Source organism: Drosophila takahashii, chromosome 2R, assembly GCF_030179915.1.
Source record: "Drosophila takahashii strain IR98-3 E-12201 chromosome 2R, DtakHiC1v2, whole genome shotgun sequence".
Lineage (NCBI taxonomy): Eukaryota > Metazoa > Arthropoda > Insecta > Diptera > Drosophilidae > Drosophila > Drosophila takahashii.
Window position 1 is genome coordinate 22,318,273 of NC_091679.1, and position 24,694 is coordinate 22,342,966.

At 42.3% G+C, this 24,694-nt stretch overlaps 6 protein-coding genes across 15 annotated transcripts in view; 4 read left to right on the forward strand and 2 right to left on the reverse strand.

Moving 5' to 3' along the window:
* The first annotated feature begins 4 nt into the window (after positions 1–4).
* LOC108059422 (uncharacterized) lies at positions 5–1,611 on the forward strand. 2 transcript variants are annotated; one of them, XM_070213216.1, is made up of 3 exons: positions 5–154; positions 212–604; positions 662–1,611. In XM_070213216.1, the coding sequence occupies exons 1-3, from the start codon at positions 109–111 to the stop codon at positions 1,282–1,284; spliced, it is 1,062 nt and encodes a 353-aa protein (XP_070069317.1). In that variant the 5' UTR covers positions 5–108; the 3' UTR covers positions 1,285–1,611. The 2 variants fall into 2 exon arrangements, with proteins under 2 accessions (XP_070069317.1, XP_017000171.3); XM_017144682.3 differs by having other exon boundaries at positions 6–604.
* A 14-nt stretch (positions 1,612–1,625) lies between these two features.
* On the forward strand, positions 1,626–3,347 carry LOC108059421 (odorant receptor 46a). Its single transcript, XM_017144681.3, has 3 exons — positions 1,626–2,557; positions 2,967–3,055; positions 3,116–3,347. The coding sequence occupies exons 1-3, from the start codon at positions 1,733–1,735 to the stop codon at positions 3,345–3,347; spliced, it is 1,146 nt and encodes a 381-aa protein (XP_017000170.3). The 5' UTR covers positions 1,626–1,732.
* A 1-nt stretch (position 3,348) lies between these two features.
* Positions 3,349–4,675, forward strand: LOC138912406 (odorant receptor 46a-like). Its single transcript, XM_070213215.1, has 2 exons — positions 3,349–4,546; positions 4,605–4,675. Exons 1-2 carry the CDS (start codon positions 3,431–3,433, stop codon positions 4,656–4,658), a joined length of 1,170 nt encoding a protein of 389 aa, XP_070069316.1. The 5' UTR covers positions 3,349–3,430; the 3' UTR covers positions 4,659–4,675.
* Positions 4,676–5,126: 451 nt separating this feature from the next.
* Positions 5,127–8,771, forward strand: LOC108059432 (zinc finger protein 761). Its single transcript, XM_017144717.3, has 10 exons — positions 5,127–5,961; positions 6,027–6,170; positions 6,235–6,496; positions 6,560–6,712; positions 6,777–6,920; positions 6,983–7,118; positions 7,234–7,689; positions 7,749–7,935; positions 7,992–8,224; positions 8,283–8,771. Exons 1-10 carry the CDS (start codon positions 5,211–5,213, stop codon positions 8,769–8,771), a joined length of 2,955 nt encoding a protein of 984 aa, XP_017000206.2. The 5' UTR covers positions 5,127–5,210.
* A 10-nt stretch (positions 8,772–8,781) lies between these two features.
* Positions 8,782–24,694, reverse strand: part of KCNQ (KCNQ potassium channel) — a 46,928-nt gene continuing 31,015 nt past the window's right edge. Inside the window, exons 1-19 of one of the 9 annotated variants that reach the window (XM_017144727.3) lie at positions 19,520–19,696; positions 19,243–19,428; positions 18,704–18,921; positions 18,464–18,639; positions 18,121–18,246; positions 17,951–18,061; positions 17,675–17,862; positions 15,617–15,813; positions 12,764–12,856; positions 12,032–12,505; positions 11,467–11,537; positions 11,305–11,389; positions 10,507–10,549; positions 10,340–10,436; positions 9,918–10,271; positions 9,760–9,863; positions 9,586–9,701; positions 9,115–9,329; positions 8,782–9,051 (exon numbers count right to left, since the gene is read on the reverse strand). In XM_017144727.3, the coding sequence (XP_017000216.2) occupies positions 8,965–9,051; positions 9,115–9,329; positions 9,586–9,701; positions 9,760–9,863; positions 9,918–10,271; positions 10,340–10,436; positions 10,507–10,549; positions 11,305–11,389; positions 11,467–11,537; positions 12,032–12,505; positions 12,764–12,856; positions 15,617–15,813; positions 17,675–17,862; positions 17,951–18,061; positions 18,121–18,246; positions 18,464–18,639; positions 18,704–18,921; positions 19,243–19,428; positions 19,520–19,572 (2,994 nt within the window). In that variant the 5' untranslated portion in view covers positions 19,573–19,696 and the 3' untranslated portion in view covers positions 8,782–8,964. Of the gene's footprint in view, positions 9,052–9,114; positions 9,330–9,585; positions 9,702–9,759; positions 9,864–9,917; positions 10,272–10,339; positions 10,437–10,506; positions 10,550–11,304; positions 11,390–11,466; positions 11,595–12,031; positions 12,506–12,763; positions 12,857–15,616; positions 15,814–17,099; positions 17,145–17,674; positions 17,863–17,950; positions 18,062–18,120; positions 18,247–18,463; positions 18,640–18,703; positions 18,922–19,242; positions 19,429–19,519; positions 19,697–24,694 lie in introns of those variants that run through there. The other 8 variants (XM_070213211.1, XM_070213210.1, XM_070213213.1 and 5 more) reach the window with 8 other exon arrangements.
* mlt (tubulin folding cofactor E like protein mlt) lies at positions 21,614–24,235 on the reverse strand. The gene has a single exon (XM_017144728.3). The coding sequence runs from the start codon at positions 23,335–23,337 to the stop codon at positions 21,958–21,960; it is 1,380 nt and encodes a 459-aa protein (XP_017000217.1). The 5' UTR covers positions 23,338–24,235; the 3' UTR covers positions 21,614–21,957.

The window sequence follows — 24,694 nt, forward strand, 5'->3', positions numbered from 1 at the left end:
TGCTATGGGGATTCCCCGAAAATGTAGTCTATTGTAACTTCTCGTTCAGTCCGTATCATAATTTGGCCTAATATTTTAAAATTTACAGTTAATAAGGTCCTTAAGCCGATGGATATCCTCATTGTAATATACCTATTATTGTTCTGCTCGCTGGGTGAGTTATTCAAATATAGTGTACGAATTTGCGTAGGAAGACGTATGATCCCGACAGCCTGCGAAGTACGGGGCGATTGTCAAATAGCCCAGTATATGGTAGAACGATCGAATCGCATCTTCACCTATCGCGATGCCAGCGGGTCTCTCCAACTGCAGCGTAGGGAAACGGTTCCATCTGGGGTCATTCTCTTCATGTACTGTAATCCTTCTGATATGGTGGAAACTCTGTGCCAGGGCAATGGTCACTTCTCAGTTCCGCTCCCCATGAGTTGTGGCAATCCAATGCAACCGACGATAACGCGGATCCGGGATGGCGATTGTTCAGGGACCCTCTATGCCGTGGGCTATACGATAGACGGCAGGAGTCTGGAGCTATATCGCACCTGCTTTGATTCCGGGCAAGGAAGGGTCTTGTACTCACAAAGCGATGTCTACTACAAAACATTTTGTGAGTGCATCTGAAGCTCATCCTTGTAATAACTCTGCTTAAATGTAATCCTTTTAGTTCCCAAGCGCCCGTTCGTGGACTTCGTGGCTGACGAAATGTTCAGTCCGCAGGAGGCCGCCGCTTACTACAAGTCCAACATATACTTCGCCTTTAAATGCATTTACGGTGATGGTCAGTCCTACCTACCAAGTGCCAATTCCCTGGTGATAAATCGGGGGCATATGGTGGCCTCGGCGGACTTCCTTTTTGCGGACCAAATGGGCAGTACCTTTCGCTACCTGAATGTGGTTCCGCAATTCAAGTCAATTAACGATGGTAACTGGGAGAAAATCGAGAGGTGGGTGCGCGGTCAAATTCCGCCGTCGAGCTATTACCGCATCAAGTCCGGCGGAATCGGTATCCTGACATTGCCAGATGCCAGGGGCTTCCGTCAGCCAGCTTTCCTTGCCGGCTCCAAGATCCCAGTGCCCGAATGGACCTACAAGGTGGTGCGAGATGCCAGCGGTAATGGGCTGTATGTCTTCCTCACTTATAACAACACCTTCCGGAGGGAGAGGCCACAGTGCCTGGATATCTGCCATCCACTTAATTGTCCCCTGGGTCTCCCGAATAACCCCGATGATGGATTCACCTTCTGTTGCGATCCCAAGCAGTTCCCACTCGAAAAAGGGACGCGTTGATGTATATTTTATCGAAGGACTATGCCAAATTGTCCTGCGTAATAATCGCCGGCTGAATAATTTAGTATTTTTATATAACAGACGCACTTGAGCTTAAAAGGGGTGTGCACTGCAAGAAAAGGGAACGAATATTTGAAAATTTGCATCCATTTTGGTAATGGGGGATATCAGAAAAAACTTTGCTGTTGCATACTAATTGAACACCACATTTCCTTTCATTGTCAGTGGATTGGTGGGGATATATTTCCAAACCAAAATCTGTTGTCAATTTCTTTAAAGACTTTTAAAACCTTAGTATTTAGGTATTCCACTTTTTGTTTAGAGCACACGAGGATAATTAGCCAACTATTCAAGACCCTCTAATGGCATTTTAAGTACTTGCTGAAGAGCCATATAAACACTTGACCAAATCAATTATCCTTAAGTTTGAAGAAAGTCCCCGAGTGAAATGAGCAATCAAGTGGAAATCTTTTACAAGGGCCAAAAGGCCCTGTTGAACGTATTCTCGCTGTGGCACCAGAATGAACGCCGGTGGAGAATCATCCATCAGGTTAACTACGTCCATGTGATGGGATTCTGGGTGCTACTCTTTGATCTTTTACTGATGATGCACGTGGTGGCCAACCTGAGTTACATCTCCGAGATTGTGAGGGCCATCTTTGTTCTGGCCACAAGTGCGGGGCACACCACCAAACTGCTGAGTATTAAGGCCAATAATGTGGAACTGGAGCAGCTCTTCAAGAGGCTGGATGAGGATGATTTTCGGCCAAGAGGAGTCGAAGAGGAGTTGATCGTGGCAGCTGCCTGTGAAAGGAGTCGGAAACTTAGGGATTTCTACGGGGCTCTCTCGTTAGCCGCCCTGGGCATGGTCCTAGTACCCCAATTCGTCGTGGACTGGTCCCAGCTTCCTCTGGGCACATACAATCCATTTGGCGACAATCCTGGCTCTCCTGGCTACTGGCTCCTGTACTGCTATCAATGCCTGGCTTTGTCCGTCTCCTGTCTCACCAATATAGGCTTCGATTCCCTCTGCTCCTCGCTGTTCATCTTCATTAAGTGCCAGCTGGACCTTATGGCCGTGCGACTGGACAAGATGGGCCGTTTGAGTAGTGCCGGTAGCTCCGTGGAGCAGCATCTGAAGCAGAATATCCGGTACCACATGACCATTGTGGAATTGACCAAAACTGTGGAGCGTCTCCTTTGCAAGCCGATTTCAGTGCAGATCTTCTGTTCCGTATTGGTTCTGACTTCCAATTTTTATGCTATAGCTCTGGTGAGTACACAAATACATGGAGTTGTATCACCCAGAATGAATGGTAACTAGAGGGCGACAATATTTAAAATATTTAGGCTTATCGTTAGTTTCCTAGATAAATTAAAATACTCTAAGTAATTTTTGCCTTGAAAGCCAAGATTTTGACTTAAAGTTGTTGATCTTTAATATTTGCAAATATTAACATATAAAGCCCAACAAAGTTAGCTAAACCAGTGTAATCCAACCAGATACTCGATTGTAGATAATGTCTTTTTACAGCTTAATCTGAACTCTTTTATAAAATAAGAAAGGGCTTTAAGAGACTCCCGTGGAACAAGAATAAAAAATTTGCCCCTTTACAATTTGTAGGGTATTTTAATTATAATTTTAAAAATACAATAATTTCCTTACCTATTTTACAATTTAGTTGTCCGACGAGAAGCTGGCTCTATTTAAATTTATCACCTATCAGGCGTGTATGCTGAGCCAGATTTTTATATTGTGCTACTATGCCGGGTGGGTAAGGCTACATTCCAAATCGAATTCACATCGGTAATATTTTTCCCCAAAAAATAGTGAGGTAACGCAGCGAAGCTTGGAGCTTCCCCATGAGCTTTACAAAACTTCTTGGGTGGACTGGAACAAGGATTCTCGAAGGATTGTGCTCCTCTTCATGCAACGCCTTCACTCGACTCTGAAGATAAGGACCTTAAATCCCAGCATTGGTTTCGATCTAATGCTTTTCAGCTCGGTGGGTTATTTTCGCAGTTCAACTGTGTTTTTTGTGCACTGTAGTCAATTTCCATAATTAGCCTCATTATCGTTTGAGCTTGTGGCCTATAAAAGGCTTTCCTTGTGGGGTTTTTGGCTGGAAAAGTGAAAATCGTCAGCATGTCTCAGCATCAAGTGCTCGCGAGTGCCTTCTACAAGTACCAGGTGTGGTACTTTCAAATTCTAGGCGTTTGGCAGCTTCCCATTTGGGCAACGAATCACCAGAGACGCTTTCAGTCCATGCGGTTCGCTTTTATCCTGGTTATCCTGTGCATAATGCTGCTGCTTTTTGCCTTGGAGCTCCTGAATAACATCTCCCAAGTTCGGGAGATCTTGAAAGTATTCTTCATGTTCGCCACCGAAATATCCTGCATGACCAAACTATTGCACTTAAAGTTGGAGAGCCGGAAGCTCGTTGGCCTGGTTGAGATGATGACGTCCCATGAGTTCGCATTTAAAACTGAACAGGAAAGGGAGATTTTGGAATCGGCCAGAGCGGCTGTTGTTCATATGAGAAATTTCTATGGCATCATGTCCTTTGGCACGGCTTCACTGATCCTCCTGGTTCCCTGTTTCGCCAACTATGAGGAGCTACCACTGGCCATGTTCGAGGTGTGCAGCATCCAGGGGAGAATCTGCTATGGATTGCAGTACCTCTTCCACTCGATTTGCCTGCTGCCGACTTGCGTCCTCAACATAACCTACGACTCGGTGGCCTTTTCCTTGCTTTGCTTTCTGAAGGTTCAGATCCAGATGCTGGTCCTTAGATTGGAAAAGTTGGGCCCTGTGATCAGTGGGCGGGATAACGAGAAGATCGCCAGGGAGCTGCGTGAATGTGCCGCCTACTACAACAAAATTGCGCAGTTCAAGAATCTGGTGGAGCTGTTTATCAAAGTGCCGGGCTCCGTGCAACTCATGTGCTCCGTACTGGTGCTGGTGTCCAACCTGTATGACATGTCCACCATGTCCGTGGCCAATGGGGATGCCATCTTTATGGCCAAGACCTGCATTTACCAACTGGTAATGCTCTGGCAGATCTTCATCATTTGCTACGCCTCCAACGAGGTGACTGTACAGAGTTCCAGGCTTTGTCTCGGCATCTACAGCTCACAGTGGACAGGTTGGAACAGGTCCAACCGCCGGATTCTCCTGCTTATGATGCAACGCTTCAATTCGCCGATGCTTCTGCGCACCTTTAATCCCACCTTTGTTTTCAGCTTGGAGGCCTTTGGTTCTGTAGGCCACCTGAATGTTATTCCCTTTTGGCAAAACTAACTATTGTTTTTTCTTCCAGATTGTCAATTGCTCGTACAGCTATTTCGCCTTGCTAAAGCGAGTGAACAGTTAAATTTCGAAAAATCGGGGAGGTCCAAGTATTGGATGGAAGAATCTTGGGATGAAAATAACCAAGTCTAAAGATGCATTCTTTAATGAATTTACGATTATAGTTAAAACTGTCAAATGAATTACTTATCTCTGAACATGAGGCCTTTATAAGTAGAAATGAATTAATTGAAGAAATAGCTGTTTGCATTTGCCTCGAAAATATTTATTACTTCATTAAGTGACTTAATAAATCGTTTTTAAGACAAATGAAATAACTATTTAAGCACTTGTTAGTAGAAGTAGCAGATTGTATTTGTGTTTGTCCTGAAAAATATTTATGAAAACTCTCAAAACATAAACAATTTTAATAAAATGTAGTAGCTATAAACATTTGAAGAATTGTTTTAAATGTGTTTCTTCAAAATTTCGTTTGGCGGTTGCGGTTTAAAAATCCCTGCCATACGGTCACTCTGAAAAAAATACCAGACGGGCGACGGAAAGGAAATGTTACATACTCTTATAACGACCTATAAATGCCGTAGCGCATTCAATCTGCTGACGGACAAAGATTAAGATGTCGGAAAACGCGAAAAACAATAGCTGCCTGCATTGCAGCGTATTCAATACGAAATACCAGTACCAGGAGATATTCGATGAGTTCGGCATCGAGCTGGGACTGCAATCCCTGCTGGCCAAGCACTTCCAGTTCGATGTGTCCCCCGACCCGCGGAAACCACAGCTCCTCTGCGAAGTCTGCGTCAACAATCTCATCAGGCTGTTCGACATCGATGAACTGGAGAGGGAAAGGGATGCGGCCAAGGACCAGGGTCAGGTCCAGGTCCAGGTCCAGCACGTGGCCCCCAGGCAGGAGGAGGTCCAGGCACCTCCGCCAGCTGCCAAGCCTGTCAGGAAGGCAACGACGCCAAAGCCTCTGGCCAAGGTCCTGCGTCCTGTGCCCATTGTTCCCACGCGGGAACCAAGTGCCCGCATAAGGAACGCAATGGCTGCAGCTCAACAGATAACACCTAAACCATCTAGCCCTCCTGCGCTGGCCAAGAGCCCTTCTCCGGAGGTGCCTCAACCCAAAAGTGCGGCCAGGTTGGCTCCAAATAAGGCAGATCAGGAGCAGATCAGCGCCCTGATACAAAACATCCTGCAGGAAGACGAGGCTACGGCTGACGACGAGTCCATTGTTGAAGAAGTGGCCTGTGAAGATCCCCCGACCCCCGGGGAAACGGAAACTGCTGGACAAATGGTTCTTCTAAACAACGAGTCCGTTGCAGAACCCAATTTGGATGAGGATGTATACATATACGAACACGAGGGTTTGTCTGACATAGTTTTTTCATTTTGAAATGATTAACTAACTACATGCTAAAATCACATTTAGATATTTTGGATCCGAATTTGGAGAATGTCAATGCCAAACCATCCAGATTGATAGTGAAAGCAGAGGAAAGTCAAAGTGAAGGAGAAGTCGAAGAAGCCGAGCACAGCAATATAGTACTCTTCAACTTTGTTGATATCAAAGAAAGTGGGTGTGGGATTGGCAAAAAGAAATACCAAACTATAACTCTTTAAAATCGTATTCTTTACAGAGGATGACATTGATGATATTCCGGAGTATTTGACCACCGTGGTAAAGACCAGCTTCGAAAAGCTTACCTTTGAGTGGTGTACCGTATGCAAGCACTGCTCCCTTAAGTGTCCCACTTTTGAAAGTCTTCTGAGTCACATTTTAAGGACCCATAAAACCCGAAAAGATGTCTATCAGTGTCCCATTGAAGGCTGCACCAAGGTGCTGATAGGACGGCAATTCCTAGCCATGCACCTGGTTTTATTGCACGCACCCGTTGCTGAGTAACTATATTAACTCTATCATTTAAAGGTATTAATAATCTAATTAGAGATTCTCCCACCTAGAATTCCAATTTATGGAAGCTGTCCGGAATGTAAAATGACTTTTTCCAACATTTTGCAATATAACAAACACTCTTGTGCTCACGTAATCAAAAAAAAGCGAGGTATTCGCACATTTTGTGAAATGTGCTCTTTGGAGTTTCCATCCTGGAAGCGGTAAGTCGACTTATTTATCTTATCAATGCATTATTTGATGTTTATATTTATTTGCCTTTCACAGCTTCAATTTCCACAACCAATTCCATCTGGAAAAGCATAGACCACGCGCTTGCTTCGTTTGCGATTTTGCCAGCACCAATATCGATGAGCTGTTCCAGCACTTGCATTACTCCCATGAGCCAGCGGGCACCCTATTTTGCGACCTGTCAGTGGGCTTGATTTATTTATTGTTTTCTCCATTTAATGCTGTTTCCTTCCAATTTACAGTTGCGACCGCACTTTTCGGGACCCCGCAGTTTTCATGGAGCATAACAAGTCGCATGCTAATGTGAGCAGCACAACATACTCTTGCGGGGAATGCATGGCGAACTTTGAGTCGCGTGGTCGATTAAATGGACATATGGTATGGATTTTAAAAACTCTAATTACGGGATGCAAAAAGCTCCTTACAGTTTTCTGTACCTATTTTAATATATCGCTCTAATTTCATTTATTGTTTAACTTTTTGTATATATCAGAGGGCTATGCATGGCAGCGTTATAAGCTGCGAGCTCTGTTCCCGCGAATTCGCCACCGAAGCCACCTACAACATTCATATGAAGAAGCATCTGATCATCGAGCGGGATGTTCATGTGTGCAGCTATTGTGGCCTGCTTAGTAACAGCAGCGAAACCCTACTTGCCCATGTGGATGCCGTGAATTCGCCTTGCTTTGGTACAAAGATAAACACGGAACTCCTTCGGAATGCTTACGTCTGCGAGTACTGCACCTCCTACTTTAAGAAAAAGGTCAATTTGCAGGCGCATCGCGACTCGGGTGTTCATAAGGATGGACTGTACTGGTGTCAGCCGTGCGGCAAAGACTTTCCGCACATGAAACTGTACCGCCATCACCTGCGCAACTACCAACAGCTTCGCTCGGACTCGACGCATCGCAAGCTTGAGATTTGTGTGTATTACATGTGCGATCAGGAGGTGAGACATCATTCGTTCGATCATACAAAATTTAAATTTAATAGAACTTTTGACTGCAGAACTGCTCTGAGGCCTATGTAAACTGGAACTCTTTGTACACGCACAAGCGACGCACTCACGAATCCTCGAACAAGCAGGCGGAGAAGACCGCCAAGACTACCCCAGAATGGATTTGCCAGTTTTGCCTAAAGGAATGCCGCTCAAAGATGTCCTTGTCTGTGCACGTGGCAAGGAGCCACAATAATGGTGTGTGTTGCATTTTACAAAATTTCCTTACTTTGCCCAATCATTTGAAATTTCAGACAACGTGGTTTGCCCTTTGTGCAATGCTTCATACAAAAGCCAGGATGCTCTGGCCAAGCACCATGCCTATTGGCACGAACCCATTGAGTGCCCAGAGTGTTTTAAAATCGTCAAGAATCGAAGGAATTATGACACTCACGTAAATGTGGTGCATTCGAATAAAAAGCGCTATTCTTGCGGTGTCTGTCAGAAGGGTTTTTATCACAAGAGCGAAATGGAGGCTCATCAGAAGGTGACTATAGAATATTCCACCTTCAGTCGGTCTTAAAATTATCCCTCATATCCTGCAGCTTCATGGACAGTCTTACAGCTGCGAGCAGTGCAGTTTCACGACCAGGAACAAGAAGTCGCTTTCTGTTCACGTCCTCGGTCAGCACTACAAGCGTTTTGCTTTTGAGTGCAAGGTGTGCAAGAAGAGGTTTGGACGTCGGCAGGGCCTGAATACTCACATGCAGCGATCTCACGGCTCCAAGTACATGTGCCGTGATTACTTCGAGGGCGGCTGTGGACGCACCTTCGTAAACAGCTCCCAGTTAAATATTCATGTGCGTAGGATGCACAAGGGAGTAATTTTACTCCAAGAAGATGTTGTCGAAGAGGAGGAATATGTCGACGATAATCCAACGACATCCAAAAAGCGCTGCGTTCGTATCAACGACGACAATATTGAGTTTATAGAAGAAGCCGGAGATGATCCAGATGGTATTGATATGGAAGAGGGAGTCGAGGAGGAGGACGAGTACATCGACGAGATACCAGAGGAAGACACCCAGAATTGAGGCTGACAGATTTCGGTAATGTAAGACTTTTTGCTAAAGCATGTTTATTGACTTGATTTTCAGTTTTTTGCTACCAATTACTTGAACACAAATGATGTCCGAAAATGACATTAATATGTATTCCATAGTACATAATACATAATTCTAATGATAATGTAATAACTACATTTAGGCTAACTTTAATTGCAATTAACTATCCAGAGTCTGGCGGAAGCAAATTTGATTTATTAAGCGTTGTAGTTTGGTCATTTAATTGCTGAAGATTGTGTGCGGAGCTTACCTGAAATTGAAAATATAATTATTTATATTATAAACGAAATTAATGAAGTTGGCTTAAACTTACTGGGCTAATTGGTGTTATAACAATGGCGGTGCGCGTGGCGCACTGCAGCAGGGCTGTGTCCTCGGTGGACTCATCACAGTCGCCATCGGCATCCGCGTCCACATCCACTTCCACCCCAATATCACTGTCGATCTCCCAGGAGGGGAAATGATCCATTTCACCTTCACAGTTCAGATCCTCCTCCTCGAAGTCCTCGTACTCATCGATTAGTATAACTAAATGGGAGATTTTTAATGTTTATTTAAACACTCATGTCGATTTTAATTTAAATCTAAATCAAAAGTAACTTAATCTTGCCATTAAAGCAAGTGTGACAAAATGAAACCAATTTGTAAAATAACAGCAAAGTTAAATCCTTTTACGAATTTGTACGTTTTTTATTTTGTTCGGCAAGCAATTTGATAATTTTTCTAATGGTCTAAATTATATAATAAAGATCTTAGGACAGAGGAACTATCTATTTTTAATTACTTGAACTATCTGGCGGCGTTGGCTTTGCACTGCTGTCCAGGGATTCGGCTCCCTCGTCGGGTATGGTAATCCTTTGCTCCTGCTTGCTATACGGCTCCGATGTGGATCTATGTAGGCTGCAGGATTTAGGATATTTTTATACACTATGTTTTAAGTATCTAGATCGGTATTCACCTTAACGTAACACGTTTTTTGGTTCTATTCTCTAATTCAGTCATAAAAACATCATTGTGCTGCTGCTTCTCAGACCCCAGCTGATATGAGTTAAGCACGGAAGACTGCAAACATAAGTGAAGATAATTATAGTTTTGTTAATTATAATTTAGTATTACCTTTGTATTGGTCGCTGTATGCTGCATGTGCGGCGGCATGGGGGTTTGTGTGGCGATCGCATCGGTTGTCGTCGTGACCGTTTGTGTGGCTGTCAGGGATCGCAGATCGGCGCCATCTGCTACCGAGGGATTCAGCAGCGGTGTGGTGGTCACCTGCTCCGGATGCACACTGAGTGCCGCGGTCCGTTTCCACACATCGATCATCGCCAGGTTGTGGGCGTGGTGCAGGGGCTTGTGGCTAGGACTAATGGAATGTATTTTGGGCTTGGCTGGCAGCGGAAGAGCCAGGAATCTATCACGATCCTCCATGTACGCCTTGATCAGCACGTCCAGCTTCTCTTCGATGTCAGCCACCTATTAAGGGTTGTAGAAAAGTAATTAGGTATATGTTATTTGAGTTATATTCTGCAACTTTTGCTTACCTGCCGCTCGACTTTAACCACGCGGGAGGCTAGGCTTATTTTGGATGCATACACATCCTTGCCCTTGGAGCCTTGTTTGCCCAGGATTTGATCCAAACTGTGGGTTAGTTTTGGGTTAATTAATTTAAGTTTACCATGGTTTATGGATAGTTGTGTGTAATTCTCACCGCAAATGAAGCATTTTAACGCGACCCAACAAGTCCACATGTCCTTAAAAAGAAGAGTTTGTACTTAGACATTATATTTTCAATGAAAAAGGAGAAATAACTATTTCACTTTGGTACTTTCTATCCTGCAGAAATTCTATATTGGCTAATTGGACCCGGGTATCTGATAATCGAGGCATTTTCTCATGTTTGCAGAGGGTATTATAATTTCAGTCAGATGTTTGCAACGCAGTGAAGGAGACGATTCCGACCACATAAAGTATATATATTCTTGATCAGCACCAACAGCCGAGTCTATCTAGCCATGTCCGTCTGTCCGTTTCTATGCGAACTAGTCTCTCAGTTTTAAAGCCATCGCGATGAAACTTTCCCGAAAGTCTTCTTTCCATTGCAGGTAGTACATATGTCGGAGCGAGCCGGATCGGACCACTATATCTTAAGGCTGCCATAGAAATATTCAAAAACAACATTTAAATAGAAACGCTGAATCTGGAATCCCTGGAACTGCACCGAGTGAGCATTAAACTATAGGTATTTACTTTATCTGCAAAGGTATATAAGCTTCGGCTGGTCGAAGGTAGATTCCTTTTTTGTTTTAATATGTTTATAAGGCCTGTTCCGAATTTTACTTTCGAGAAATTTGGTGGACTTTGATTTTACTATGCAACTTGGGAAACTTTACAGAAACTTTTCTGAAACAATCAAGTTTTAAGCCTTCTTTCTAGCTATTAAGAACCGTGCAAACCGAAATAGAGTAAAATAATCGTAAATATGATTGTATTTTTAATTTTCACCTACCGGCTGCATACTGCTCCATGACATCCTTAACGTCGTAGGGTTTCAAGGCCTCCTTGAATTTCCTTCGTGCCACAAAGTACTTGAGCTGTTGGTTAAACAAGTACCCGAGTTTTAGATCAAGTGCACAGTATTACAGGGAAGTCCCGCAGTCTGGACCCTCACCTTGCGTATGAACCTGATGGCGGTTTTGTGCCGGTTGGTTAGCTGCGTGCAGCGCGGCTCGTCCTCCTCATCTGCGGGCAATTTGTGAATCAGAGAGATTGACTTGTGCGTTAGGTTTTGGTTGCTAGCTTCGCTTGTTGGTTATTGGTTTTTTTGGTTTTTTTTTGGATATGGTTAATCAAGTCAACGTCAACGCAAATATACAACAACACATACAAAAGTACCGTTACACACACATATGGAACAATTAGTAAATACATATGGATTATCATTAATATATAGAGATAGAGAGCTTAGTTAGTTAGTTAGTTAGTAAATGCGAGGCCGAAGGATCCCCCAGCCCAGATACTGAAGCAAGCGTTGTGGTGTGAGGTGTCGCAGTGTGATGGAGGGGTATGGATTTCAGGTGGGTCGGGTGGCAACAGATACCTACATCAACTACAAATCAAACTGCTGGGGGAAGGGGATACTCTATTTGGGGGGTGGACAGCATGCAGCCCTAGCGCAGGCGGAGGAGATACATTGCAGGTACGTTCGGAGTTTCGATTCTCTGGTTAGCACGCACTTGCCACATCGCCAGTTGGATTTGGGGTGCTGAATCCGGTCTCCAGAAAGTGCGATGCAGCCGCAAAAAAGCGACCTGTGCGTCCACTGCCCGGACTGGGATTCGGACTGGAACAGGGACTCCCCGGCTTGGCGGGCAGCGGCAAGGTGTTGCTCCGCTGGCAAGTATCTCTCTGGACCTCTCCCTCCTCCTCCTCCCGGCCAGCTTCCAGATCCCGATCGTTGGCCGGAGCCACCCGAGGATTGCGCAGCGAAAGCGTCGAGCCCAAGAAGCTGCCGTGCAGGAAGCCGTAGAGCACCACCGGAATGGTGAGATTTCTCCTAGAACCACTGACCTTGGCCTGCTCCTCAGCCTGATCCCCATCCCCATTCCGATCCTGATCCTGATCCTGATCCTGATCCCGATCAGGAAACTGGGCCAGGGAGCCCGCACTCGAGCTGAGCTTGCAGTGGGCCAGCGTCGCGGGCTGGCTGGCTAAGTTAAGTTAAGATTTGTGGATTATAGGACCCATTGGGAGGGGGAGTAGTCGTGTTAGGCAACCAACCAACAAACAACATCAATTCAAAGTTCAATCAATCTTATCTCTGGGATGCATTGGATTCACAACATTGACACAACCACAACACTCAAATACAATAATAGTGTGATATAACAATCGTTTTATCTGTTTTTGTTTTTTTTTTTTGGATATTCGTATTGTAGGACCTGGGGGAGAGGACCTTGTAGACTTACCGTCTGAATTTTTAATATTTTTTAAGCAAGTGGTTTCAGCAACTGAATCTTCGCTGAAACTTGGATTCATGGATTTGCCGTTTTGTACTACCTCTGCAAAATTTCAAATCAAACGTTAAACTCGACAATCAAAACTCCACTCATTGCGAATCGGAACAGCGTTTCTGTAACTGTAACTGGAATCGGATGGTTGCCAATATATATCTGCGATTCGAGAGACACGGTACACTCTAAATATGGGTCGTACAATATTGCACCGATTAACACGATTGTGAGAACAAATCAAAAGTAATGCGCCACAGTGAGAAATCAAAACATCCAACTTCTAAGAACAACAACGAAAACGTAATTCTTTTAATTGGTTAAATGTTTTTTTTTACTTTTTCTTTGGTTACTGTATTTGTTTGTTGGTAAATTTAAGAAAGACTTCGGGCTTAATGGGATTAATTTTGTGTAGGCTGGTGTTTATTTATGGCTGCTAATGAGAATTGGACCTTAATGAAGTTCGTAAAGCTTATCTGGCTAATGTGTATTTGACTTCTTAAATGTTATATATCACGAAAATAAATTTTCTTCAATTTTGTTATTATAAAAAAATGTTTAAAAAATTATATAGTTTTTTTATTTTATACCTAAATTTATTAGGACTTTTTTACAGGGACCGTAAATAATGATTATTTTCGCTATTTTTAAATGAATAAATCATACACTTCCAATCAACATAGAACAAGCTTGACTAGAACGTTTTTATCCTTTAAGGCTACACTATGAATATCCTTGATGATTTTTAATTTTTAATTGTTATATTTATTCTTCTATTGTTACACATTATTTTTGAGCAAAAAAAATAAAAATCACAAATAATCATTATTTTTGAGCAAAAAAAAATAAAAATCACAATCATTATTTTTGAGCAAAAAAATAAAACTCAAAAATAATGATTATTCGTGATTTTTATTTTTTTTGCTCAAAATAAAACTCACCAAGCAACAACTTTTAATCCTTTAAGGATATTGCCAATATTGTCCTATGTCCTTATAAAGGGACCCTAGAGCAACAATTGACAACAACAACAACAACAACAAAACGTATTTTACCTGTGTTTGTTGCAATTATTTAATATAAGGTCAACTGTTACATACAGATCAGCAGCAGCAGATATACACAATTACTAAAACAATGATTATAATGATAATGATAATCATCATAATGATCAACCAGTAGAGCAATTAGGTACATTAATTTTCAATTTATTATGTATTTATATAATTTTTATTTAATTTTAGGAATAACAATTTTGACAGCGACTCGCTCGACAAGTTGCACCTTTGGTCGGTTAGCATTATTTTAAGCGCAGAAAAGGCACGCTCTACGCTAACTTGGGTAGCTGGAACCGCAAGCACCACCTTAGCAAGCTGATATAAATTATCATTATAATCATTCTTTTAGTAATTGTGTATATCTGCTGCTGCTGATCTGTATGTAACAGTTGACCTTATATTAAATAATTGCAACAAACACAGGTAAAATACGTTTTGTTGTTGTTGTTGTTGTTGTCAATTGTTGCTCTAGGGTCCCTTTATAAGGACATAGGACAATATTGGCAATATCCTTAAAGGATTAAAAGTTGTTGCTTGGTGAGTTTTATTTTGAGCGAAAAAAATAAAAATCACGAATAATCATTATTTTTGAGTTTTATTTTTTTTGCTCAAAAATAATGATTGTTTGTGATTTTTATTTTTTTTGCTCAAAAATAATGATTATTTGTGATTTTTATTTTTTTTGCTCCAAAATAATTATTAGTTTTGATTTAAAAAATTAAAAATCGATAAGTAATCATTACAAAGTAATTTTTAAAATATTACTTATAATGATTACGGTCCCTGCTTTTTTATTTAATTTAAATATCAAATTTATCAGTTTTGTTTTAGATAAGATAATAAAAATACTTTTTCTATGAAAAAAACAATTTTTATCCGTAATTAATGTACGCCAAATACGATTGTAATGGCTAGATTCGAGAACTTTAGTAATAGACTTGCTGAAGCGTTATATAACTGTAATAACTCAATAAATATCGCATCAAAACCGACTAAAATGCTTTATTGTTTGATTAATGAGCGGTTTATTGACAATTTATTTAAGTGGAATTTATTGCAAAACGCTGCATGCATAACAAAACGAAACGTAGGAAAACAAAATTCCCTGAAACTAAATTGGCTTTAAATAATATTTTTAGGATCGGTCAAGCCATATAATTTCCAGTTTAATCTCTTTTATTTTCATATAATCTTCTGTTTTGGATGTGAGATTTGACTTGTTGGTAAAATTTTTGGAAACTGTGTAAATAGCAAAAGAACTCCCGATTATTCTGTTATTATTTGTTCAACAATAAAGTTTGAAAGAACAACATGCTTGGGCCGAACAGTACGTTTCGTTAATTTAAGGCGTCGTTTTGTTTTTATTTTTTAGAAACAAGTAAATTTTGACACACCTCTTAAAATTGCTTTAAGAAATAACTTCGAAGAAATATTAAAAATGTACTCTGAAGCAGATAAAAAGTATTTTTTGTAAGAAATTTAACAATATATCTAGACATTGTGAATTCGAGAGTGTTTTCTCTCCCATTTAGAAGTTGCTTAGTAAATGATTATATTTCAGATATATTAGGTAATATATTATAAATATTTCAGAGCTTCGTCTTAAAGTCACGAAACGCACTTCTATATATCCTCGTAAGCTGTGTGTGTGTCTGTGCAAGTGGGCTGTGTGCAAACAGAAATTCGCAATGGAATGGAAATGGGAAACATAAACGGAAATCGGAAAGAGCTGCCCGATGGCCCACCAACTTACCCAGGTTCTCCACGGACGCATTGATGTCCCGGATGGTGCGGGTGTACCTCGTGGAGGCTCTCGACGAGCCCGGCGGCTTGGACACTCCGCCGCCGTCGCCTCCGCCCGGAGTCTGGATCGTCTGGCTCTTGTGCCGCCGGATGGTGGGCAGCCGGGCCACGAAGGACGTGTTGTGCTTAAAGCTGGAGGACGCCCGTCTGCATCGAAGGGAGTGGGGAAAAATCTCTCAATCAAAACGCAAATACTAAGGCTTATCACATAGTTGTTCTTATAGTAAAGAGATAGGTTATCTGGCAAATAGTTAGTTAACAGGATACGACTGTGGTTCAAAGTGAAGGTGTAGGTGTGTAGCTGTGTGTGTGTTTGTGTAATTGCTCATACATACATAGAGAGGTGAGGATAGGAGTACTTAAAATTGGCAATTTGGTGCTGAGGCAACAACATTGAACATTTATTCCAACATTAACAAGAGAGAAATGGAGTGCTGAGGAGTCGATGAATTTCCGACTACCCGCCCGTAATTCGAAATGAAAGCATCGCTTATTATAGCACTGTTTACTGCCAAGTTATCTTGTATTTATCTACAAATATTTTTGCGTTTTATCTGAGTACCGGCTGAGATTCACCTTCTAAAAACTGCTTTTATTGTACTTGTCTTTGAAAATGAATTTAGAACTTAACAAATATTTTTGGTTGCACTATTTCAAATAACTTATTTACTTTTAAAAAATGATTATATTAAAAAAATGTTATCGAATTAAAATAATTTGCTAAGATATAAATTATATAACTTTTTGTTAGAAATATGTGAATATTTAATAATAATTAATAGAAAATTGAATTAATTTTATTACGACTGTGTTTTTTTTTAGCATGTTTTATTAAAATTTTCGGACTTCTGCTGTATATTAAAATCTTTAGGTTCCTGGACGATGCTTTGATCTTTGAAAACGGGACTATGGGATAAGAGGCAACGAGGTGCTACGGTCAAAAATCGTAAAAGTTCGGGGAGTGAGAAATTGGATTGTGTCTTCAGTTGGCTTGGTTATTAAAGGGTAAAAGGAGCGAGAGAGAGAGATAATCGAATAAAAAGCTTTTCACTCATTTGGCTTCATTGAACTCACGTGTTAATTATAGATTATACACACATTTATATGCATTTTTATGGAGTTTTTTGGGCGCGGGCAGCAGAACACACAAAATAAGAATCAATTCGTATTACATTGATTAATCGTACTTCGGTCATTGGGAAAAGTTTCAAAAATTTAGCAAAGAGAGAGAGATAGAACGAAACTGGTGCTGATGGTAGAAAAGCTGCGAATTAACTTGATTCAATTTAGGTTTTTGATGTGGGAGCCATGTCTACTGATGTGGGTGCTTTTAGGGGGCTGAGGAGCACCGCCTGTACAGAATGATTGGCAGATTGCTTTAAGTCTTGCTTGGCTTGATTTTGATTGCTTTTGTTATGGTTATCAAGTTTTACCTATATTCAGTTATGTTTTTTAATAATCGCTCCCAGTTTTCAGAACTGAAAATGTTTACAAAAATTATATTATCTATGGGAATAATTAAATTATATAGAACATAAGTGATTAATCGGGTGGAGAGAAGAAAGACGGATAGAGAGACAGTCGGGTGGATATAGTTGATCGGGCTACTAGATATAATATCTTTAATTCTAACTATGCTGAGTGTTTCGGGTTAATTAGTGTTCTTGTTCTGTACATGGTTATGGCTAATTCAAATTTCCAATTTCATGCCCTGAGCTGTACATGACCATTTACCGAATTCAGCGCCTTTCTATGCGCTTCTCAACATGTCTAGATAGCCAGCTCATAAACACACTTTAAAGTTTTCTCTTTGGTTAAACACAACAATGCAGATTGTGTTTGTGTTTGTGAGTAAGTGTGCGAGTGTTTGTGACTGTGTGAGTGTTTTTTCATTACTGTACAATAGTCGTTGAATTTCTTCTCTGCAAAATATCCCCAAAAGAAACTTCAGCTTCGTATAGAATTTCCGCACCCAAAAAGGATTGGTCCAAATGGATTCAATACTTACGAAGCCGGTGGACTGGGCAGGGCCACCCGGTGGATATTCCACGTGGCCACCGACACGGAATGCTCGTCAGCCGCATAGCATCGCCACACGGCCTGAATGAGAGTGGCCGCTGGCTGGCGTCGCCGGATCATGTGCTTCTGCCGCTGCTGCTGCTGCACTTTCAGAGCAAATCCACTTCCAAGGATGCCCTAGAAAGAGTTACGATTGGATAATGAAATGGATATATAATAATTGGATCAAATTTGACATTTTATGGTGTTTTTGTTAAAGACTTACCGCAGGGAGAGCGAAGAAGGAGATTCCCAGAAGAGCACAACAGGAGGCAATTAGCTTGCCTTGCCAGGTGATCGGCACCATGTCTCCATAGCCCACTGTGCAGAGTGTGATCTTAAACCGCAAATGGTCAGCTAGGATTTTGAATATTTACTGAAAGCCTTAACACTCACCACTCCCCACCAGAGGGCCTGGGCAAAATTGCTAAACTTGTCATTAACGTCCTTCTCCCACATATAGACCAGGAATGATGCAAAGATTAGACCTAAGAACCCTATGTACATGGTTGTTATCAGCTCCTGTATGAAGAAAAGTAAACAAATATATGTACGAGATCTCAGAACACAAGTTTGCTTCAATGTCAGTTATCAAACGTATTCAATTGATGATTAAACTGCTGTTATCTATATTACTAGTGTCAACTTCAACGGCACTTCAAAGGTTTGCAATCCACATAAGATTTTTCCACTTCCAATAAGTTATTCATTTCATTAGAAAGATGGTAAGCTAACTCACCTGTCTGTGTGCATATACAACCGAGCCGAGCAACTTCCAGGTGCCGCCCCGTCGATCCATGCGCACCATCCGAAGAATCTGAAAGAACCGGAGGCCACGTAAAGCACTCGTGGCAAACACCTGGCCCGAGGTGCCCATCCCTAATACTACGATTGAGGCTAAAATGGTGACAATATCTGAAACACGCAAATTCGATGTAGTTTCTTAGGTTTAGTAACTTTAGTTGTAAGGTTAACCCACCTATAATACAGAATGGTCGTTTCACGAACTTCATCCGACCCAGGCAGCCCTGGTATCGCGATCGGCAGCCCGATGACCAAAGACGGGCTCCGAATTCCATCGTGAACCAGATGACCACCAGAATCTCCATGCGGAACAGGATGTAGACGGCGTCCTCTTCGTACTCCTTGATGGTGGAAAACACACTGAGCGCCAGGCAGGTGAACACCATCAGGAATCTTAAGGCAAAATTGAAGAATTCAGAAAAGGTGGAATAGTTACTATGTTAAAGTTACTACGCTAGCACACCTAAGTGTCCTTATAAAGGTAATGTATTTAATAAAAATATAAATCTATAAAAATAGATTATCATATAAATAATTTAAAAGAAGACATTAATTGAGACGAAATTTGTATTTTTTAAATTATTTAAAAACTACGTTGAACTATTTAAATTGATTGCATTCTTTTAATTAAAAAAACTTTTAATTTGTACAGAATGATAAGAGTATTAAAGTATCTTCCGGATGCCGTAAAAATATTACTGGGAGTGTACTTACACCATCACATGGTAGAAGATGGCATGCAGGCCGCGCGGCCGCTCCAGGAAGTTGTAGAGGCGACTCTGGAGGCGCCGGTAGCGAACATCGCGGCGGGTGCCGCGGTTGTAGTTCAGCGGCTTTCCTAGGAGCGACATTCGCGGTTGCAGGATTCGTTCCGAGTTCGGCCTGCCCGGTCTACATTTCCTGCAATCCACACAAAAGCAAAATAATATTTATTTATTTATTGTTTGCACTCGAAAAAGCTCTTCAGCTGGAATTATGGTTTCTGGTATACCCCTTGTAACCCCTTATGTCGTAGAAGGCATATATATCGTTGTCCGGATCCATTGTGATCTCATTCCACCCGTATGAGTTCTCAGTAAATCTCAACTAATATTTTTGACACTTTGGACACGTCTGGCTCCGACGACGATTGAACCGCAACTCGATCGACGGCTGAGCGTCGGCCGGTTAAAAAACCTTCCTTAACAACTAGACTTTCAAAACCCCATGTGTAAATTTTATTAATTATCTACATAAACAGTTTCTTCGTTCCACACACCTTGCATTTTTACGACAGCCCAAGTCTGCGTAGACCTCTATTTGATTTTATTTTAATATATACCCTATATACCCAAGTATATTGCACCTCGTCATCAACAAAGTGCCATAAAATTTCGCGTATTTTAGCGACGTTTTCGTTTTGGTTCTCCTTCGCTGTTGTGGGCGGGTCAGGTTCGCTTTAGTCACGATCTCTCGACTTTGTCTTTGCCCAACGTGCTGGCGAGTGATCGTACGTCATTAACATTAGGCACTTGCCATACCCCACAAACAAACCCAATATGGGTGAGTTTTGGCAATTAGTTCGGGTGTGCTGGAAAATTACCAGCCGCTGAGGGGAGAGTTCTATTTAATATTGGTATTGGATTCCAGAAGGGTTCATTCGTACAAATGAAATAAAACCACAACAAACGATCAGCAATACCTGTGTCGGGTAAGTAATAGTTATCAAATCTCATGGTTTATATATAAATAAATTCTACCTATTTATTTAGGAAAATTGTAATTTACGCAGCTTAGATCATTTTAGACTTAGTTCAGAAAGATTAGTTCTTAAGTAAATATTTCAGGTTTTACAGTTAGTAAATCTGCCTATACAAGCAATGATCTTATAACAAGGCAATCCCAATAAAAAGCTTTTGTAGTCATTATTGATGCGTTTCAAATGCTATTCATTAACAGGACAAAGAAAAAGTTAACAATAAATGAGTTGTATGGCTCATCTTCGATTTACATTATAAATCAATGCAAATTTTATATGAATCAGCAAAATACACAATTACAGATTATAGACACGCTAGTTATCGTGATTTCACTGGCCAGAATTCTTAGTTCCCGAACAAATAAATAACATATGTATGTGCCAATGTATCAATGTTATTAAAAGTACACACACTATAGGAAGTCCAAACAAAGTAATGAGCAAGGGAATTATTTTTTATTAAAAATGTATTTTTATTTTTTAAGGATGATAAAGAAAATAATTTTTTTAGTTAACCAGCAATTAAAATTACTGTAGGTCGTCACTACATCACTTATTATCGCACCGATAATATATACTATCAAGCAAAACACCAACACGAGGAAAAAACTAGTGACGATTGTACCTTTAACATACAAAAGTTCTGATATTTAAAAAAATTATTACACTTGTCAATAAATACACCTTCAAAACTTTTCTCATTTCAAAAGTTTTTTTCAGTTTAAAACAAATGGTACAATGTGTAGCATTAAGACGGTTTAGGTTTGTAAACTGGATGTACCATTTCTAAAAGTTAGCTTTTTAATGAATGTATGAATGAACGATTTGTAAAGTTTAAAAAATGATAGCTGATCATACACTTTGCTTTTTAAAGTGTAATGGTTAATGTAAATTTATACTTTTTGAACACAAAAGATAGTGATATATAATAACAAAAATATTAAGAAAATTAATATATAAACGTTATTAAAAGCGCTACTATTGTTCAAAGTAATAATTCTATATTAATAAACAAATCCTCAAATGTGGAAAAAGCCCTGTAGGTAGGAATGCTAAATGGACGTATAGCAATCATAAATAGTTATTTTTCCGCTAATTGCATGTGGGAAGCGGGAGAGCCAGTTCTCCACAGGTCTCTTTTTCAGCAACTTTTCAAAGCTCGAGCAATATAATTGTGCTGAAGTCAGTTATCGACATAGAGATCGCGAAAGCTCTTCACTATCCACGATCCGTGAAAATGCGCCTGTGTTGAGTGGTTTTGATTCCGCTCTATGACTCATACATATCTTATCTTCCAGCGATCCCAACGGAAAGTGCTGCCCATCACCATTAAACGGAGAGAATCGGTAAATTTTAAAATTGTTTAATGCATTCTTGCTTGTTTTTTGTTTTGTGTTTGTATTTTCGTTTGTATTGTGTGGCTTAGGTTAGGCAGTAATTAAAATATACGATGTGGGTGCGCAATAATGCTCGCTTGGCCGTTTTTGAAAACGTATTTACAAGGTGGTTCGCCGGGGGGAACAGAACAGAACAGCACATTAACAGTAGCAGTAGAGTACGTTAAGTATAAATGAATCGTGCACAAGATCACAAGTTGTAGCACCAGGCGGGGGACGAAGCGCGGTAGTCGCAGGGGCAATGCTAATCCTCTCCAGTTCCAGTTCCGGAAGCAAAAAGCAAGAGCCCCCATTTCACTTCTTGGCATCGATGATGATCTCGTCGCCCGACTGGATGTTGTAGCTGTACAACTGCTTGTTGGGGAACCGCATCTCCTCGGGCCCGAACTCCTTGTAGTCCTGATCCAGATAGTACAGACGCATCTTGTTGGGCGCCAGGCCCACGAGTTTCTCCAGCTTGGCCTTCAGATCGTTGACGGTCAGGTAGATGTCCACGAACCGGCTCTCGCTGACATCGTTGTAGGTGAACAGGACCTTGACCCGCTTGTCCGGCTTCAGGCTCACGCTGACCAGGGGATCCAGCTTGCCGTGGATGCGCAGGAGCTCCTCGTAGCGCTCGGGCCGCTCGTCCTCCGGCTTGTCCATATAGTATCGCACGAAGGCCCGTTCGGAATCGACGCGCTCGTCGTTGCTGATCTTGCCGCCGCCGTTGAGCATCTCCACATTGGGCAGTCGGGCTATCAGGAGCTGCCTCCTCTCGTGCTCCGTGCACTCCAGACTCTCCCACAGGGGCCAGTGCTTCACCCGGAGGTTGCGCAGCTGCCCAAACTTGGCCAGCTGGTCGATGGCCGTCCAGCTGTCCAGTTGCGCGGAGCTGAGGTTCAGCAGCCTCAAGCTGGGGAAGTACTTGTGGGTCTCGCCGCTCTCCTCCGCCTGCAGCGATCTGATGGGACAGTCGGCCAGGACCAGGGCTTCCAGGTTGGGGAACAGCCGGCCCAGACGGCAGATCTCCTGCCAGTGCTCGACGGGATTGCCGGTGAAGTGCAGGGTCTTGAGGGCGGGATGGGCCTTGGTGACTCGCCGCTCCGTCTCCTCCGGCGTCTCCGTTTCCTGCAGCCGCTGCTCCGCCTCCTCGGCGTCGATCAGCACCTGCCTGTAGTTGTTCAGGCTGAGGTGCAGCTCCTGCAGCACGGGCAGGTGCTTCAGCAGGGCGTCCACGCAGGCCCAGTCCAGGTAGGTGCCGTTCAGCACCAGGCTCTTCAGGTTGATCGTCGGCGCCGTGGGCAGCGCGCTAATCGGACTGGCCAGCTGGTTCTTGCTCAGGTTGAGGAACTCGATGCGCGGCATGTGCTCCAGTATGCTGAAGACCTCCGACCAGTCGCTCAGCTTGTTCTGGGCCAGGTCCAGTTCCCTCACCCGCTGGCACTTCTCCCGGATGCTCTCGAAGTCCCCGGCCGAGTCGATGTCGCAGTCGTTGAGGACCAGCAGCGCTGGCACGCTGGTCAGGGGCGAGAGGCGGGGTATGAAGATGGAGAACTCCATGCGTCCGCCGCACTTGGTGACCGTAAAGTCGTTGGGCAGGTCACTCCGCTTGTGCAGTTCCGGCTGGTGGGCATTCTCGAACTCGCATTCTGCGAAGTACTTGCGCTCCAGCGCCTCCAAAAGGGAAGGCATTTCGGATCGGAACGGGTGTGCAGGATAGGTTCAGATCTCAGATCTCAGAACTCAAATCCCAGATACCAGATCCCCCCACTATTATTCTCTATGAGGTCTACTTGTTTGGCCCCCTATTGATTTTCCACTTTTCCTCGCACATAGACTTCTTCCTGGCCTTCCGTTCTGTGCTGGCTATGATGCAATTTTTCAGTTTTGCGCAGTTGCAGTCTTCATTGATTTTAAACAAATTATTGCGCACGTTTCACGTTTGTTGTATTTTTTGCACTTAATTATTGCGCACTAATTCGAGTCTTTTTGTTTCGATTTTGATTTCGACGTGCCTCGATGTTAAAAAAAGACCGTAACAAAGAAACCCAAAGTGCGTTGGTCTTGGCTGGCCTTTTTTTCCGAATCTCTCCAGCCAGCTTAGATGCGTTTTCCCTTTGTTGTCGTTTTGTGTTTGTCGCTGCTGGTTAACCTTTGTCGCAGTGGCCAGCTTTTCCGCTTTTCTGCTTTTCTGCTTTTCCACAACGCTCTCCGTCCGCTCGCAGTGCCACCAAACGCTCAACTAACCACCGAGAACCGCGCCAACTCCTCAGCGGTCGGTGGTGCAGTGCCTCTGTGTATGTACGAGTGTATATGGGTGAGTCGTGTGCTCGTGTTCGGACTCGGATTCTGGCCTGTTTAGTGCTTTTTGTGTGTAGGTCGCTCGACATGCGCACAGGAGCGGTTCGTGGCTGATGAGGGGGCCGTTCCCTGTGAATTTAGGCCGAGAGGAGGTTTCACTAGTCCAAATGCGATAAGTTCCCGTCTGAGGCCCGTCCGAAATCCGACCAGACAAGAACTTATCGGTTAATTTTGAATAAGCCTAGAAAATAAGAAAAAAATCGACTCTGGGGCGTACTTCTCACGGCCCCCTACCTGTAAGGCTTGTAGTCACCACGCATGAAACACAGAACAATTTACGACTCGAAATTGCGAAATGATTTCATCAATGATATCAAGGAGGAGTGACTATCAACTCTTTCTTTATTATAAAATATGTTATGATTTTTAAAAACGCGTGTTATAAGTATTTTTTTTAAAAACAGATTACTTGGTTCTGTAGGCGCAATTTAGCAGATTAAGCTTAGGGGGCTCAAAATTTCTTTACAGATCTGTGGGCCCAATTTCGGGCGCTGCGTACGTCCGCCCCCCATGTAAACGATTTGACAGCGACCTTGCCGACCAAAAATAAATACTCTGTTTCAATTACGAAATTTTGTTTAAACTAAGACGGCAGAACAAATTATTTGTTTGGCTTGCTCTCGCTTATTTTTTTGGGGTTTCTGGCGCAGGCAGAAATAGAATACAGGGAGGGGTGGGGAAATATTAA